The 19,688-nt window shown below is 40.1% G+C and overlaps 1 protein-coding gene across 1 annotated transcript in view; it reads right to left on the bottom strand.

The window, feature by feature from the left end:
- The window catches only part of LOC141113374 (posterior protein-like), a 30,968-nt gene extending 22,777 nt beyond the window's left edge, over nt 1-8,191 (bottom strand). Inside the window, exon 1 of the mRNA XM_073606438.1 lies at nt 6,471-8,191. Coding sequence (XP_073462539.1) covers nt 6,471-7,782 — 1,312 coding nt within the window. The 5' untranslated portion in view covers nt 7,783-8,191. The remainder of the gene's footprint in view (nt 1-6,470) is intronic.
- Nucleotides 8,192-19,688: the final 11,497 nt, after the last annotated feature.

The following is a 19,688-nucleotide window of genomic DNA, read 5'->3' as shown; positions in this document are numbered from 1 at the left end:
GCTACAGCAGGGGAAAAAGTTCCTTCCTGATCCCCCGAGAGGCAATCGGATTTTCCCTGGATCAACTTTACCTATAATGCCGTGTACACAGGACCGGTTTTGCCGTCGGAATAAACTCCGAAGGTTTCTGCGACGGAACTCCGACGGAATTCCATTCAAGCGGTCTTGCCTACACACGGTCAACCCAAAGTCCGACCGTCCAGAACGAGGTGACATACAGCATGTACGACGGGACTAGAAAAAGGAAGTTCAATAGCCAGTAGCCAATAGCTTCCGTCTCGTACTTGCTTCAGAGCAAGCAGCGTTTTTGGTCCATCGGAACAGCATGCAGACAAGCGGTTTTCCCGATAGGAATTGGTTCCATTGGAAATATTTAGAACATGTTCTATTTCTAGGTCCGTCAGAATTTTCGAAAAAAAAGTCAGATGAGGCACACACACGATGGGAATAGACGATGAAAAGCTTCCGTCTGAATTTTTTTGTCGGACATTCCGCTTGTGTGTACGCGGCTTTAATGTTAGTACCCAGTTATATTGTGTACATTTAAGAAAGAATCCAGGCCTTTTTTAAAGCAATCTACTGAGCTTGCCAGAACCACCCCTGGAAGGAGTCTTATTCCACATTTTCACAGCTCTTACTGTGAAGAAACCTTTCCATATTTGAAGATGAAATCTTTTTTCCTCTAGATGTAAAGAGTGCCCCCTTGTCCTCTGTGATGACCTTAAAGTGAATAAATCAACACCAAGTTCACGATATGGACCACTTATGTATTTGTACATGTTGATCATATCCCCCCTTAATCTCCTCTTCTCAAGAGGGAATAGATTCAGTTCCTCTAATCTTTCCTCATAGATGAGTTCCTCCATACTTCTTATCAGTTTGGTTGCCCTTCTCTGCACTTTCTCCAGTTCCCGGATATCCTTTTTGAGAACTGGTGCCCAAAACTGAACTGCATATTCCAGATGAGGTCTTACTAATGATTTGTACAGGGGCAAAATTATATCTCTCTCTCTCTGGAGTCCATACCTCTCTTAATACAAGAAATGACTTTGCTCGCTTTGGAAACCGCAGCTTGGCATTGCAAGCTATTATTGAGCTTATAATCTACCAAAACCCCCAGATCCTTCTCCACCATTGATTCCTCCAGTTGTACTCCCCCTAGTATGTATGACGCATGCATATTCTTAGCCCCCAAGTGCATACCTTTACATTTATCAACATTAAACCTCATTTGCCATTTAGTTGCTGTAGAAATCGATATAAATATTAATATTATATCTGCGTATTAATTTGTCTAGTCCCTATCATTAGTTGGTCCATTAAACTCTGAGCACATGTTATTGTTAATATCACAATAATACCAGGTTAGCTATGAAACCAAACACACGGTGTGGCTAGTAAAACAATATCTTATTTTTATTTCCCAACGAGTTAGGAAACTATCATAAAAGTACTAAAAGGGTATTACAATGTTACATAGCTTACAATCAGAACACACTATACTAACAGCACATCTCTATAACATATAACAACAATGAAATATCAAAGATACTTATCACACATGATTTCCTTTGTGGGTTCTGGATGATAAAGGGGTCTGGGCCTCATGGAATATAGGCCCAAGCCCTCGGTCAGAGCAAGGTCCCAAGATAGCAAAAGGGATGACCTTACAGCAGGCTTCCCAGCAGCCAAGAGAGAAAGATCAAAAGCCTGTATGTCCCTTACATTCAAACATACACGCCCACTCATAGCCACCCCCATTTGCCTTTTATTGAGGTATCATTTCAAATGTCTGCCCATTCTCCAGGAGGCATGCTTTATTGTCCCCCAGGGCCAGCGTCTCTATCAGCCCTGTGTCAAATCTCAATAGACATCTTTGCAGCAGTGGTCTCTTTGAAGCTTGTACTGTACTCGCACATGTCACAGCAGGTGGGCTTGAGCCAAGGCATTGTTCTTCTGATCACAAAGCTTTGATGTGTTTCATTCCTACCTGGCTGTGTCAAACAGGAAGTGAAATACCAGAAGTAAGATATTAAACCATGTTGCTTATCCAACATATGCCGCTTTGCGCCTAAAGGGCGCATATCACCCTTCTTCAGACACGGCTCCTATTGAACAGTCCATAACTGTTTCCTCCCCAACATGTGTTTCCAAGCCAGTACCTATAGAACAGTCTTTAACTGTCTTGTGTTTTCAACATGTGCAGAAACAGTCCCTATGGAACAGTCCATAAATGTCTTAACGCATGTTGCGCCTCTCAACATAGGCCTCAGAACCAGCTCCTGTGGAACAGTCCATAACGGTCCTAACGTGCTGTGTTTTCCAACACGTGCCGCTTTGCTACTGGGTGACACACCAACATCATTCTTCCGTGACAGCTCCCATGTCACCATTCTGTATCTTCTTCTTTCTAACATCTTCATGAAGGGGTATAAAACAGGCAAGGGGTGTCCATACACTCATCATTCACCAGCACACATCCAGAGCAGCATCTTAACCAGCTTTCAGATATAGAGTCTCGAGGAGGGCCTGTTGCCCATATTACTAGCTTAAAATATACCTTTATCACACTATACCATGACATAAATCAACCCATTACCATAATATATACATATAAACCTATGACCCATCAGATTTCGGGCATGTCAGCGGTATTGCAGGGCTCTGACTTGGCAGAAAAGTCTCTATCTTGTACACAGAGACCCTACCGTCACTTCGTTCCCCAGCTTGCATAGATAACTTTGTGACCCTTCTATATAAATATCAAGTTTAACAACACATATAAATCTGTAACAATGACAAAACCCACACAATTCCATCCCTGTGCCTGGGTTTCAAAGACCATGCCCAGGGTATACCATGCACCTCTACCTATGGTTAGGTTCAAAGAACCATCTAGTTCCATGACTAACGTTACATTGGCATTCTTTAGGACAAGGAAACAAACTCGTCTATGTCCCAAATAATACCCAGGTGCTTCCTTCCCAGCAATGATCCTTCCATCTCGAATACAGAATGAAATATCTTCCCAACATTTTTTTTTTTTGTTCACCACCATGTATTGACCTGGCATACAAAGGACATCATGGTCATGCTTCTGACCAAGGGAAGTATCAACCTGCCTCCATCTTCCAGCTTCTTTGGTCATATGTGGGAAATTAGCCTCAAACGCAAGAAGATAGAATCCCTAGTCAGTAAGCCCATTAATGCCACCAAATATACAGACCGAGTCTGCACTTCTGTACTTGAGATCATACAGCATAACACCTTTCACAATCCAAACTGGTATGGCCCATCCAGGCATTCGACCACCACTTTGGATCAGTGTAAGTGACGTGTTTGGCAAAGTCTTACTGAGCGGTGATGCTAACTCATAAGGCCTCTGTCCCTCATATGGAGACTGTACAATCAGCTCAATGCTGGTTGACACTTCCACCTGCCACTTTGTGCACGCAAGAGCCAATGACAAATTCCCGTCCCATACCATCACATTCTCTACCAATCTCTCAACATGGTTGACAAAATCTTGAGCCACTTTAACCTGGGTATATATGTGTGACTTTGTTGAATGTTATTAAGGATGCCACCAATCTCTGAGTAACAAAGCCCCGCTTATTCTCTGAAGCTATGGCTGCGAGTTTGTTCCTCAGGAGGCCGCTGTCCACCCCATTAACAACACCCATCCCAGCTCCTATTCCCCCAATATAGTGCTGAATACATCCCTCTGCTTTCGGGTTACTCCTCAGAAACACGCGCCCTGCATGAACCTCCTTCTGTGTCCGCACATCTCTGGGAGCAAGTCACTGGTATACTGACCGCACTTGATTCAGTGTATATTCAGCACATATAGGGTAATGGAATTTTACCAACCATTGCGAGACATTGAAGTGCCATGTGGTGAAGGCATACTGTACCCTGGTAGCCAGCGTTTTGCTCCCTGTATCTAACGGAGCATGCTCCTGTGCGTATTCACTGGCCTTCCCTGTGCCGGGTTTCAACCTCTCAGGTGAGACATCAGCCAGGCGTATCTCCCCATACAAGGAAATTTTCACCCCATTGATGTGTCACCTGGCCAACCTCTAGTCTGGCCAACCGACACCTTATTATGTATAAGCGCCAGTCTCCTGGGTACCTGCACCATATTACTTTCGTTACGTCAATACATGTCATACATTAAAAACCTTTTCTTCTTTCAATTCCTTCCTTCAACAAAAAAAAACATATTTTACATTTCAGGTTCTGACAGATTGGATGTGTATATTCCTTCCCCAACCTCCAACCCATCGTACATGCATTAATAGCACGTTTGTATTTATCAGGAGTGAATCCGGCAAAAATGTCTCGCAAGTGTCGTTGATAGGCACAGTCCTTCAGATTCAGGATTAGGATTAAATTGTCCATAAGCAAAAACAAGTATTAAACTGAATCTTTTTGTTTGTCCCTTCTCTCCTGATGTTTATCAGAACAAATTTGCAGTGTGATGCGGCACAGTCAAACTGCCAACCAGATGAACATCTGTCATCCCTGTTCCAGAGACCTCTCCAATCACGCTTCACCAGGACTCTGGAAGTGAAAAAAACAAGAGCAGAATCAAATTCTTATCCATAATATCTGCTCGCTTACTACGTTTACTTATAGTTCCTTCCTTGGAACCAGGAACTTAGTATTCCTGGTTTCTGCAACCCTGACCAACCTATCAAAACAACCATGACCTCTTTAGGCTGAACCCACTCTAAAATGGATCCCCCTGGTATGATCAAAAAATTTTAAAAACCATGAACTTGAACGTTGCTTCCCAAAATTCAAAATTTTAAGCATTAAAAAAGACAATGCATTATCTGTACTTTCAGACCTATGCACTAACCCCCCTTTCAGGTAGACAAAGCGTACACCTTGTAACTTTTTCCACCTGAATGAACATTAAACAAAGAGAGAAAAAAAAAAAACGAACTCTAGAAGCTAGAATGGTCTCCTACCCACAACTCTTGTCTTAAATCAACAAAATGTATTCAGCTGCAGGACATATCCCATGACCATCTATTCAGCTGCTAATTGACGGAATGGCCAATTGCCCCCCTTTCAGGTGGACTAAACAATAATTTCTCCACCTGAACAAACAAAAATAAAATGGATGACTAAACAAATACCAAAAATATTAAAAAAACTTAACAAAAAAATTAAAATTCTGGCCATTATTACACAAAAACAACATGACAAGACAACCACCATAAGACAATGACAAACACTCAACTTTTAACTAAAGACATCCATGGATTTTCCTCCTGAGAAGAGTAAGTGCTCATTTCCATCTGAAAGACAATTAGTTAATGGGGAAAAACAAAAAAACAAAACATCTGTACCTCATCACAACATTTGTAACTTCACTTGCAACACTTGAAACCCTTAATGCCTGACTATTGTTTATCTTATTTTTTTTTTTTCATTGTTTGCAAACAATTACTAATTAATGAGCTCATGGTACCATTTGATAATCGATTATGCCTTTACCATAACCTAACCCCTGTTTTGCTAAATGTGCCCACTGTTGTTCTCTCTTTGAAGAACCTGCAAACAAACACAGACATTAGTATCCAAACCAGTTTTATCTTCTTCCCAGGTCTCTGAAAAAGGAACACAAAGACAGTGATTACACACAATTATCATGACAATTGACTTTTTGAGTCCCCCAAGCCTTTTCCCATTAATTGCAATGTAGGGGAACATTTGCTATGTTTAAGGTTTAGATGTGAGGGTCGTATATAAATAAAATATGGCAAGGAGCATCCATGCAGCTCACTAAGTGCTGCTAACATTGTTTTCCCCAGTGCTACATTTGAATAACCATGCAGCTACCTCCATTTTGACTCTACGTAACTGTTCCCCATATTGGCGATCTTCAGTCTGCAGTCTCCGCATTTGGGTCTTTAAAGGGAAATGGGTGTGATTACTACAGCCTCCATGCTTTGGGCTGCTACCCCATCGGGCAGAATACACTTCATAATGCCTTGGGGTCGTTTTGGGGTACTGCGATCTTCTCTTGATACCATTATTCGCCGCCCAACAATTTTTAGCGATGTGACCCCCCCTTTTACACAAAAAACATTTGAGGGCTGGTCTCTCTGTATAGGCCCTTCTTTGAGCATACGGCAGTGGAAACTCACACTGCTGGACATTGTTACTATGATTACTATGCTTGGAATAAGCAAAATTTACACTTTCATCGTCTGAGGAGTCATCAGAAGTTTCAACTCCTGAATCACTTTCAAGCACAGTTATAGCACTTTTATTTACATCTCCACCATTGATTTCTGTCATAGCAACATCACTTGCAGCAATAAGAGCGTCTGGTTTTTCTGCATGCTTGACTCCTATCTTTGCTGAGCACTGTGCATGTGCGGAGGGTACCTCCACCATTGCACATTTGGCTATTGCATGTTTGGAGGATAACTCCGTTATGGCTGCCTGTGCACCCTGTAATTCTGGAGTTTCCTGCTCCATGCTAGCAATGTTAAGGTCTTTACAAAATCTATGTCCATGCCTATTCCATTTAGAACGTCTGAACTCTCTCTGCCTTCCTGTACCTCTGCTTATTACGGATACACCTGCCTTTGACCCATATTCCCTACCACTGGACTCTTGACAGAAGTCTCGCAGGATATTGACAAAATTTTGGTAGGATCTAGCATTCCTCAGAGCCATTCTAATGGGATAGCTTACATAACACTTATTGGCCATTGAGTATATGAAACTTGTATCATCCTCCAATAAGTCAGGACAGTTGAACACTTTCGTATACAATGCAAGATACTCACTGCAGAACAAAATTGGGTCATCTCCTCTCCTAAATCTCATTCGTTGTAAATCACTCATACCATTATCACGACTGTCCACAATACGCTGCAACTCTTTCCTCCGCACCTCTGCATCTGCTAAGCTATCATTAACCTGTGCAAATAACTGGCCTGCCAAAGGTCCTGGTAGCCATGCTCTCAGAAGAGAACATGCATCCTCATTAGTCAAATGAAATCTAAGGACTAGAGCCTCAAATTTATTGGACAGACTCACTGGTGATTCCAGGGCATTAAATTCACCCAGAATCTGGCACAAAGTAAGTCTCTCTTGGATTGTAATCAAACTGTTATCCTGCTTCGAAGCTATGGGTGCAATAGCAGAATGTGTTTCATCACAGCCCTTCTCCTCATTGACTGTGCAGATATTGGCCAATTGGCACGTTCCTTTGTCCTCATTGAGCAATACTGTACATTGCTCTTTAGTAAGAAGCTGGGAGTGTGCATTTGCTAACTTTCTTTCTAAAGACATAACCAACTCTTCCATCTCTGACAACTTTACTCGCAATGACTCTAAAAGTTTGCTCTTCATATCACAGTCCATGCTGCACCTCTGCAGCTGTTTTTGTAGCTCACTGTTTCTTTCTGACAAATTGCCTGCTGTAGTCCGCAATTGATCCATCTCACTACTGGAGTCTGTTGCGATCTTTATAAGGTTTTCACTGATTTTCTCTATGTCCTCCCCGAGACGTCTCCTCTCTGCTTCCCACTTCCCCTCCATTTGCTCAGATATAAATTTAATTCTGAGCAACACTGCAATTTCATTTGCCAACCTTTCTTTTTTAACTTTCTTTTTTAGCTGTTTACCCAATCTGCTATTATGTTGTTGACATTGTGACAATAGAACGTTACACTGGCTTTTAAGAGGTTCATCTGCACATGAATGATAATTGGCAGAAGCGTACTTTTTAACATATGTATACACCAGTTCCATTTCACAACCATACAATGCACACAATACACAATTCTATTTGTACTAATGTTCCAACAGTGCACTGAGTAACACACCAAACTTAATTATCGTTATCTCTTACAACTCACGAAAAAAAAAACTGAATCGCTCTTCTAGCATTCAATATTCTTCATTCATTACCACTTTTACCTGATATCATTCAAAATCATTAAACTTTTGCATATCCATAGAAAAGACCCACCACACTTACTGTGGCATTATCGGCTGCCTTGTATATGAGCACTCCTGTCCTGTAGGTTCTATGTGGCTTTTAGGATTACCACATGCTTACTGGGGAATATCCATTGATATGCTAATTAGCCTACCCCCCACTAAAGCTGGTCTAACCTGCTTTTACCAGAGTTGCTTACCATGCAAAGATAAACAAACAAAAAAAAAACTGCTACAAAGCCATTTAAACCTAACAGTGACTTGTAGTTCTACAGCCTACCAGACGCAAGGCACATTCTAAGACACAAGGCAGATTCTCAATCAATGCCTTCCTTAGGTTGCAGGCCACATTCATCTCCTATTGGAACAAAGCTATTTCACTCTCACATGGGTAAAAAAAAAAAAAATGTATTTCTCCCACTTTTTCCTCAAAGATGTATGGTAATTCCTGTCAATCTCTAACCAAGGGTGATCAGCCCTTTTACTCGCCAGCACCTTTGGCTGGTTACAGGCCTAAAGCATATTAATGATACAAACGTTTAACATATATACATATATCATCCGAAGATCTCACCAGGTTCTACGCTTCCCTGATTAAATATTTCACAGAATCTTCATGACCATCCAAGCGTGGTTTCAGAATTCGCAAGCCAGCGCCAATCTTGTCCACACTAGAGATGATTTTGAGTTCTGGGTGTAGTTTAGGATTTATCCTTACAGGGAGTCAAGACAAAAATACATTAGGTTTTTTGTGGATTCTGTGTAAAAATAAAATTCCACAGTCTGGGGTGCCAAATGTAGAAATCGATATAAATATTAATATTATATCTGCGTATTAATTTGTCTAGTCCCTATCATTAGTTGGTCCATTAAACTCTGAGCACATGTTATTGTTAATATCACAATAATACCAGGTTAGCTATGAAACCAAACACACGGTGTGGCTAGTAAAACAATATCTTATTTTTATTTCCCAACGAGTTAGGAAACTATCATAAAAGTACTAAAAGGGTATTACAATGTTACATAGCTTACAATCAGAACACACTATACTAACAGCACATCTCTATAACATATAACAACAATGAAATATCAAAGATACTTATCACACATGATTTCCTTTGTGGGTTCTGGATGATAAAGGGGTCTGGGCCTCATGGAATATAGGCCCAAGCCCTCGGTCAGAGCAAGGTCCCAAGATAGCAAAAGGGATGACCTTACAGCAGGCTTCCCAGCAGCCAAGAGAGAAAGATCAAAAGCCTGTATGTCCCTTACATTCAAACATACACGCCCACTCATAGCCACCCCCATTTGCCTTTTATTGAGGTATCATTTCAAATGTCTGCCCATTCTCCAGGAGGCATGCTTTATTGTCCCCCAGGGCCAGCGTCTCTATCAGCCCTGTGTCAAATCTCAATAGACATCTTTGCAGCAGTGGTCTCTTTGAAGCTTGTACTGTACTCGCACATGTCACAGCAGGTGGGCTTGAGCCAAGGCATTGTTCTTCTGATCACAAAGCTTTGATGTGTTTCATTCCTACCTGGCTGTGTCAAACAGGAAGTGAAATACCAGAAGTAAGATATTAAACCATGTTGCTTATCCAACAGTTGCCCAATTAGATATTAGTGCATTGAGATCAGCTTGTAAGTTGGAGACATCCTGTAAGGACGTTATTCCACTGCATAGCTTGGTGTCATCTGCAAAGACTGAAATGGTACTTTTAATCCCAGACCCTATATCATTTATAAGGGTATTAAAAAGTAGGGGTTCCAACACTGAACCTGGGGTACACCACTGATAACCTTAGACCATTCAGAGTGATAGGGAAACCCCAGAACTCAAGGGGTTTCAATAACATGTTGACTGCTGAAGCCACATTCAAAAAGATGTATTTAATATTCAAGCATGTAGCTATCCACAAGCAGGGAGAACAATACAGTACCCGGTGATACGTTCAAAATAATTGTTCTGCAATGGCTGAGAGCCTCATAGTACAATTTATACATTCTGAAGGGGGTGGCACCTTGAATGGGACTCTATTGAAGTCCCATTCAACTCTTTGGTGATATTCATTGATATGCAGATGGTCATTTAACATATACACGTCACTTCCCAAGTTCTGTGGGAAAGCCAGAGATAAACATTTTCACAGCTGAAGGTGTGAATGGCATTTGACCACAACAAAAACAACTGTTACCTCATATGACTTCTAACATATAATTGTATCAAGTATATCTGCTTAATCAAAACACATATTTTGATACTTATAACTAAATGTTTGATAGAGTAAATGGAATAGCCATTTTATTTATCAATCCCATCTCCTGGCAAAATAAAAAATTGGCCAGACAACTAACAAAACATAACAGCGCTATAACAAACAATTCATACACTGGTTGTGGACAGTTGGATTCTTGACTATTCAGTTTAGATATTCTTTTGGTGACAGTTAAAGCTGTGTAGGGCCTAACTAGATGTGAATATTAGTCGTCGTGATATTGGGGAAGATGAAACAAACTAAGTCTCATAACACATTCAAAATCTAACATAAATGACATTTTAAAGAAAGGCAGATACAATTACAATTCCTATCAATCCCTTCTAAATTCCGACATCTCCCTCTAACTGCCTAATCTTAGTTTAAATATTTATTTATTTATTTTTATTTTTTCTAGTTCATATTCCTCCTGTTTTATGTACCGAATTAACTTCTGCAGAAAATTCTAATTTTGCTTCATCAAGGTTAAAAAAATACCAAATTGTCTAAAAAAAATTATGCGTTGGTCTTGTACACATGGTCGGATTTTCCGACGGAAAATGTTCGATGGGAGCTTTTTGTTGGAAATTCCGACCGTGTGTAGGCTCCATCACACATTTTCCATAGGAATTTCCGTCACACAAAATTTGAAATCTGGATCTCAAATTTTCCAACAACAAAATCTGTTGTCGGAAATTCCGATCGTGTGTACACAATTCCGACGCACAAAGTTCCACACATGCTCGGAATCAAGCAGAAGAGCTGCACTGGCTATTGAACTTCATTTTTCTCAGCTCGTCATACGTGTTGTATGTCATCACGTTCTTGATGTTCGGAATTTCCGACCAACTTTGTGTGACCGTGTGTATGCAAGCCAAGTTTGAGCCAACATCTGTCGGAAAAAAAACATGGATTTTGTTGTCGGAATGTGCGATCGTGTGTACAGGGCATAACAGTATATGAACGCCAAGTTTTTAGTTGATTCTTCTGCTGTAACTTTGACAGCTCATCCTCCATTCCACTGCAACACCTAAGAATGCATACAATGGTCATACATAATATTCTTTTCTTCAGGACTATCGCAGTCCACATGACAAGAAACTTCCGGTAGGTGTGCAGACCTTTTTGCAATTATAGCAAACTGAGCTTTTGACTTTTTCAGACAGCTGACATGATAAGTTTTTCAGACATCCAAAAACCTTTTTGAAATCACTCTTTTCCATCAATGCTGTTTGTGGCTGATGTCATAAAGCCAAGGAATGAGTTAGGATATTTTTGAAGATGGCGTCACTCAAATTGTTAGTCCAGCATTAGATCATTAACAAAAATGCCCATAAAGCCGTTGAGTTTTTTTACTGCTGAAGTAAATCTATGTTCTAGAGGTAATAAGACCTAGAAGAAAAGAAAAACGTCTTAATACAAGGAGAAACCATTCTCATTTAGTATAAAATGTTATTCAACTATCATCCAAATGAAACTGTCTACGCTATCCTGAATTCAATGAAACATTTATCATGAACAGTAGGCTGTCTCAAAGGGAGGCCTATCACGTATGGCTTGGATCAGTGATCCTATAGTTAACCAGTAACATGTAAGTACAGAGACAAGAGACTTGGAGAGCACAGAATACAGGATTTATAAGAATGGCAGGAGTATAGTGCAGCACTGGGGTTCTGGTCTTATAGGCAGACAGGAAATAAAATGCTAGTAAGAACCACTTGCATCACTGGGGTGCAGGGTTCACAGGAAGTCAGGTACACAAGATACAGTTGATGTGTACAAGGATTCTAAGGCAGGAAGGATACCTAATGGTACTATTTGGGGAGAATGCAGCATGTCTGCACATGCAACAATGGTGAGGGCCCTTGAAAGGGGGGCGAGGTGCAGAGTCTAAGGAACTGCCTTGTCTTTTCCATTGCTCCTGATGGTGGAGATGGGTTGTGCTGCAGACAGTTCCCCGGTTGTGGCCCTCTTACTCACCCAAGCAGGCAGATACCTAGAACTAAGGGCCAATGGACAAATGAGAATCCCTTGCAGCGCTGAGGTGCTGGAATCACTAAACAGTAGGGAGTAAAATTCAAGCTGACAGGTGTGTGGCTGGACACACAGACACTGGGTACAGATACACGAAGACACACAAGACAGCTAGAAATGAGTAGCCATGCAAACAGTCACACAGGAATCTATAAGAGTAGGTAGAGTTGCATGGTGACACCAAACAGGAAACTGGCTTGAAATACACTAGGAGACACAAAGGCAGACTTGCTAGGGACATTAAAATGCAAAGCCTAAGGCAATGTGCTTTAGCTTGAAAAGGCAGTACTGGCTGGGCATGTAGCTAATTCAATCACGTGACTTTGGGGGTCACTATAGTGGAAACGTAGACTAAGAGAGGAGACGCTTAATTATCTGTGGCATTGAAACTCTTAAATTTCAAAGCTCATACATGTCAGATCAGAACACAACAAAAAAAATCTAGCACCTCATACTGTAACTAGAAACAAGAAACTGCTAATGGGGGGGGGGGGGGGGGTGAAACCCATAAATGTTAACATATGAAAATAGAAACACTTTAGAACAATTCTTCCATTGGTGAATTGTCTTTGGCTGTGGTCGCCTTCTGTTCTGAAGACCTTAAATAAATCAACCCAGGGCACAGAACTAATCTGAGGACTAAACAACAAAACACATTATATTTTCCTTATAAAAATAAAACCAAAGGTTAGGGATTTTTAGCATACAGTAAGCATTTTAAACATATTCTTTCTTAGATATTTTACCAGTGCACTTTTTCTAATACCAAAAATTGTTTGACGTCAAACTAATTATTACCACATGGATTTTATTTATTTATGGTATACCATTACTATAAAAATTATTGTTCACCATGGTTAAAAATGAGCAGCTCAAAACAAACATTTTAATAACTTCCCCTTTGTCTTACAAGAAAGATATACTTCACCATACTGAACACATTGGAAAACTTTTCTGTTTCTTCTATGAAAACAAAGATTACCGTTAATACACACACACACACATATATATATATATATATATATATATATATATATATATATATATATATATATATATATATATATATATATATATTTATTTATTTATTTATTTATTTACGTCACTAATCTTTTAAACATTTCACTTTACTTATTTATATCAATTTTATTAACTGCATTGGGTGTGGCTCCAATGACCACATTAGTCACATCAGCAAGTGTTTAAATTAACGATTTGCAGCTCACAGTTTTTATATTAACTTTTCTTTTAGAATAAGCAAATATAATATTTTACGTTTTTTCGATATTAAATTTACCACAGTGCAAAATGACTACACATTGCACAGGATTTTACAATTTTAAGTCAATATTTACCCAAATTATATATATCAAATTGTTCACGATTTTAAGTCAGAAATAACATTTATATTCTTTTTAAGGTCACACTTTACAGACAAAATATTTTTCTTGCTTTTAAAAGTTGCATTGATTAACATGCCACTGACTTGTTACCCATAATGCCGCATACACACGTGCGGACTGTCTTTTCGACGGACTTTCTAATGAACGGACTTTCCCACTCACGATCACACCAAAGTCTGACCGCCTACTACGCGGTGACGTACACCAGGTCTGAAAAGACTATAAAAAGGCAGTGTAATAGCTCGTGCACCACCCGTTGGGCCCCTTCTGCTAATTTCATGTTTATCTCGTGTTAGTAGAAGTTTGGTGAGAGACGATTCGCGCTTTTTCAGACTCGTGTTTTTCAGATTGTTTAACTGTTGTTCAGTTTGTGCTTGTGAGGTTTGTATCTGCTTTCCAGTGTGTGTAGTCAGTTCGCATTGCTTTATCAGTGTGTTATTGTCCGCTTGTTGCTGATTTTCAGCTCGCTCTTCACAGGCCTTGCTGTTCTTCAGTGCGTTCTGTTAAGTGCGTTCTGACCAGCCGACCGTTTTGAAGCCATGTTACCTGTACGTACTCGTCGTAGAGCTCGTGCATTGTATGTGCTTGGTGCTGTAGTTCATTCTTCAGCCCAAGCCCAGTCCATGAACAGGGCGAGGAGGAGTTCATGGACGAAGAATTGGTTGCTCCAGCGTGACCATTTCTCTCACATGCCTTTGCTCCATGAGATCCGTGAGAATAATCCTGAGGATTTCAGGAACATTCTCAGGTTAACGGACCCCATTTTTCACCATTTCTTGGCTTTGCTGACCCCTTATATCAGCAGGATACCTGCATGAGGCAAGCCATCACTCCGGGAACAGAGGCTAGTCGCCACGTTGCGGTACTTGGCGACGGGGAGAAGCCTGCAGGACCTTAAGTTCTTGACAGGCATCTCCCCCCAGGCTCTGGGGATTAATATCTCAGAGACCTGTTCTGCCATCATCCAGGTCCTGCAGAAGGACTATATTAAGGTAAGATTTTTATCCTTTAACATCACATTTTATTGTATTTAATATTTGCTAATGTAATATATTTCTTTACTCAAACACTAATTACCATGATTGCAATATGCTGTGAATGTCCCCTTAGTCCTCATGCATGCTGTAATTTTTTAATGCTCTTTTTTGTCCTGCATGCATATTTGCCTTCACTAACCTCCCCAGCATGCTATGCTGGGCCCATATCCACCTAGTCTAGTCACTTAATTAACAATATATTTTGTCATCTCCATTGTAGTGCTTTACCCTAAAATTTATCAAAATGGTCTGTGTGTCCTTAAATTGCTTTATAATCCCCCCCCCCCTAAAATTTATCCAAATGGTCTGTGTGTCCTTAAATTGCTTTATAATCCCCCCCCAAAATGTATCCAAATGGTCTGTGTGTCCTCAAATTGCTTTATAATCCCCCCCCCCCCCCAAGAAAAAAAAATTATCAATGGGCCATCAGTGGGGGTGAGGAATCTGATAAGTGGACCTTATATTTTAGTCTTTTAAATAATACTTAAAATTAATGTTTTACTGATGCTGGGCAAGAATGTTTTTTGTGTAATGTGTTTGCAATGTTATGTACTTATATTTTTTTTCTTGTTTGACTCTCCAGTTTCCTTCAACACCACAGGAATGGCAGACTGTGGCATCCCATTTTGTATTGTATTGTGTTAATGGTGGTGGTGTCGGCACAATATGAATTTCTGTATGTGGACGTGGGGAAGAATGGCCGGATGTCGGATGGAGGAGTCTTCGCCCAGACGGAGTTCTACCAGTGTCTCCAGAGTGGTGGCCTGGGATTGCCACCTGATGTGGATAACGTGGAAGGACTCCCCTTTGTCTTCAATGCAGATGAAGCCTTCTGTCTGGGCGAGCACCTGATGAGGCCATTCCCCCAAAGGACCCTCACCCCGGAGAGGAGAGTTTTTAACTTCCGGCTGGCCAGAGCGAAAAGAGTTGTGAAGAATGCCTTCGGGATAATGGCCAGCCGGTTCCGCCTGTTTCAGACAGCAATCCACATGGCGGACTACAAACTAAATCACATTGTCCTAACGTGTTGCATCCTGCACAATTATTTACGCAAACATTCAAGCAATTATCTTGCATCTGTTGGGCCTGAGGCCGGACTTACAAAGAATCCTCTGAGGGGCCTGGATACTGGCCGTACTGGCTTGGCCCCCCAAAGCGCCCATCAAGTTTGTGATAAATATGTTGATTTTTTTACGGGTAGGGGGGCCATTGCAATGCCAGACAATCTTTAATTTAAAAAAAAAAAAATAATGATCAGATAAAATCTCGAAAAGTATTTATTGCTTGCCTTTCTTTTTGGCTGTCTCCTAGGTTCTCCTAGTGCACTTGTAGTGCCAAGTGTATTTTCCTTTAGTAAATAAGCCCCATTGTCACTGTAAACACCAAATAACTTTCAAAAATGGTATTGAGCATTGAAAGAAGAAGCCACACATTTTGTTGATTAAAACATAATTTTTAATCTGTACATTTTTTTTGGTTTCAAAATATATATATATATATATATTTGTTCAAACAATATATATTTTTTGTTTTTTAAAATTATTTTTATTTATTTTTTTTTACAAACAGGCCTCTTTTTTTTTTTTTTTTTTTTTTTACAAACAGGCCTCATTTTTTTTTCTTTTTTTTTTTTTCTTTTACAAACAGGCCTCATTTTTTGTTCTTTTTGTAAAAAAAAAAAAAAAAAGGCATCAGTATGTTTATTTTTTTTAACAAACAGGCTTTATTACAATTAAAAATTGAATATATTATTAATATTAATATATTAATATTAATAAATATGTTTAAAATTTTTAAAAGTCAAAGCCCAGAATGGGGTCAGCAAAAAAGGAAATGAAGAACATGATCGATGTTTTATTTTGGAAAAAGGGATTAGATTCCTCCCAAAACATCGATCATGTTCATTTCCTGCTGCATATTGTCCAGCCGATTATGCATGATGTCAATGGTATTGCGCATGGCATCAATATCCCCATTCCAGGCCATGATCTGGCCAATCAATCTTTGGGCGCTGTCCGTTGTAAATGCTTCCCCTTCCATAACCAGAACATCACCTAAAACTGATGTAAAAAATTTATTTAGAAATATGCAGGCATACATAGATTACCAGAAGCTGGGGTGTCAGACACTTACCTGGTGAGGAGCCCATGTCGCCCACTTCCTCTACCGCTCCTTCCTCCACATCCTCGGTGGGGCTTGGGCTGATTTCCCAATCCGGCAGGCGAGGTCGGGGGTCCCTGGGATCAGGTTGTCTGAGTCTTTTCTCCCCTATGAGAATGAAACAAAAGGAATACTTAGCACACAGATATTTGAGTCCAGGAATAGGAATATGAAACATTGTATTGAAGTGGTGTACAATTGTCTGTTTGGGCAGAGATCCAAGGATACCCATGCAGGCACCGGGAGAACACGCAAATTCCAGGCAGGTAACGTCGTGGTTGGGATCAACTGTTTTGCTGATACAGCACTTTAGGCTTATCATTACTATTTAACTAACACGACATAACAATCCATGGATCTCACACACCTATACACGACAAACATACTATCTCTATTAGCTAACTACAACCCGTAGACAAAAATATTAGCACATTTCTCTAATAAAACTGCACTTTCCATACCTACCTATACCTAGACCATATCTATTTCAATATAGGTCTCATCTTTCCTCTCTTTTTTTTGGCGTACACATTTACAATGGGCTCTAATCTATGTGTCTACTTCTTAGGTCATTATACTACCACGCTGAGTGGTAGTTTATGGCATAATGTGCTTGTAGTTATCTCAGCAATGTTGTTATCAGGCTCTTCACAATTGTATTCATATAACTTTCTCACAGGGCAATAAGTTTCTTTTCAATCTCCTATTCAACATGTTTTCACACTGCTTACTCACATTTATCAATTTATCTAATGTCTGCCTGTCTTTTCTTGTTTTGAAAAGTACTTGGATAGTACATCTTAAATTTTTTTTAGAGCTTAAGGTCAAATTTCCCTTTTAGGGGTACAAAACCCCTATGTGCCTTAGTTCCATTCCTTGAGGGACACGGCCACTCCTGTTCCATATAATCTTTCGCAATCCAGGGGAAGCTCCTGGTGGGAACACACAGATCCCAGAGTGGGGTGTACACGGTGGTACAATTCCCCATCTCACACAGTGGTGAGACTTCCTCAAGAAATAATCTATTATTAAGTCCCACGGTCACACAGACACGATTTACTTAATAGCAGGAACTGACAACTCAGCCACGAAGGCTTATGCAGACGCACAAACTGACACCTGAGTCACACAGACCAAGGAAAGGGAGAGGGGTTTTCAGTAAACTCTGGATTCAGGATGTAAAAACACACTCCTTTCTATGTAAATAGAAACAGTCCACTTATATGCAAGATACATGGCAGCACATAAAAAGATCAATGCAGTGCAGTACAGTAATCAAAAATCCCAATTGGAGAAAGTTACATAGTTACATAGTAGGCGAAGTTGAAAAAAGACACAAGTCCATCAAGTCCAACCTATGTGTGTGATTATATGTCAATATTACATTGTATATCAATGTATGTTGCGGTCGTTCAGTTGCTTTTCTAATGGTTTTTTGAAACTATCGATGCTCCCCACTGAGACCAAGGCCTGTGGAAGGGAAATCCACATCCTTGCCGCTCATACAGTAAAGAACCCTCTACGTAGTTTAAGATTAAACCTCTTTTCTTCTCATTTTAATGGGTGGCCATGTGTCTTGTTAAATTCCCTTTTGCAAAAAAGTTTTATCCCTATTGTGGGGTATTTATATATAGAAATCATTTCCCCTCTCAAGCGTCTCTTCTCCAGAGAGAATAAGTTCAGTGCTCGCAACCTTTCCTCATATATAATATACTCCAGACCCTTTATAAGCTTAGTTCCCCTTCTTTGTACTCACTCCATTTCCAGTACAGAGTTCTGGACTCTGTGAGAGAGAGAGAGAGAGAGAGAGAGAGAGAGAGAGAGAGAGAGAGAGTATATAGAATCTGACAGTTCTGCTTCCCTAAAGTCTTCCACATCAGTTTATAGGCACTGTTTGCAGAATAGGAGAGACAATACTTCTACTCATGATGTTGTTTTATAGAGAACTACGTAGATGAGAAAAAGAAAACAGAATTTCTTTCAAAACTGGTACTAAGTTTGGCAATAAACCAGGGCCCTACCACACATAGAAGCTTATCAGCCACAGCCTATGAATGATACCTTGAGTCCGAAAACCCGATCTCTGACCTGGCCGGTCACCCCAGACACAGGAACTGCAGAAATCCTAGCTAAGCACACATTGCGCCTTAAATAGGGCAAGCAATTCAGCATAACACACAGAACACACTCATGCAAAGGACAGTACAAAGTGACAGGTAGTATGGAAAATAAAAAGGAAACATTTAAAAAAAATTCAACAGTCAAGGTTCTTGAAAAGAGTACTCCATGACACCGACTTACAGAAATAAGCATAGCACAACGGGATGTCACAGTAAGCAAAAAGTTTGCTTACCTTCGCCAGCAAAAGTGAATTCCTAGCTTGTGTTGTTCCATTTCTTAGCGACATCTGTAGAGTTATCATTTCCGGCTCCGAAGGACCAATTGATAGAGAAATCCCAGAACTCTAGGGGTTTCAGTAACATGTTGACTGCTGAAGCCACATTCAAAAGGATGTATTTAATATTCAAGCATGTAAATATCCACAAGCAGGGAGAACAATACAGTACATGGTGATACGTTCAAAATAATTGTTTTGCAATGGCTGAGAGCCTCATGGTACAATTTATACATTCTGAAGGCGGTGGCACCTTGAATGAGACTCTTTTGAAGTCCCATTCAACTGTTTGGTGATATTCATTGATATGCAAGAGTCATTAACCACTACTCTCTGAATTCTGTCCTTTAGCCAATTTTCTATCCATTTACAAATTGATCTTTTCAAGCCTGTGGTCGGACTACTTTTGTCCGTCTACAAAAGGGGTAGGC

The sequence above is a fragment of the Aquarana catesbeiana genome, linkage group LG12 (genome assembly GCF_042186555.1).
Source record: "Aquarana catesbeiana isolate 2022-GZ linkage group LG12, ASM4218655v1, whole genome shotgun sequence".
Classification (NCBI taxonomy): Eukaryota; Metazoa; Chordata; class Amphibia; order Anura; family Ranidae; genus Aquarana; species Aquarana catesbeiana.
Note: the sequence above shows the minus strand (reverse complement) of the source record. Positions and strands in the feature narration are given on the sequence as shown.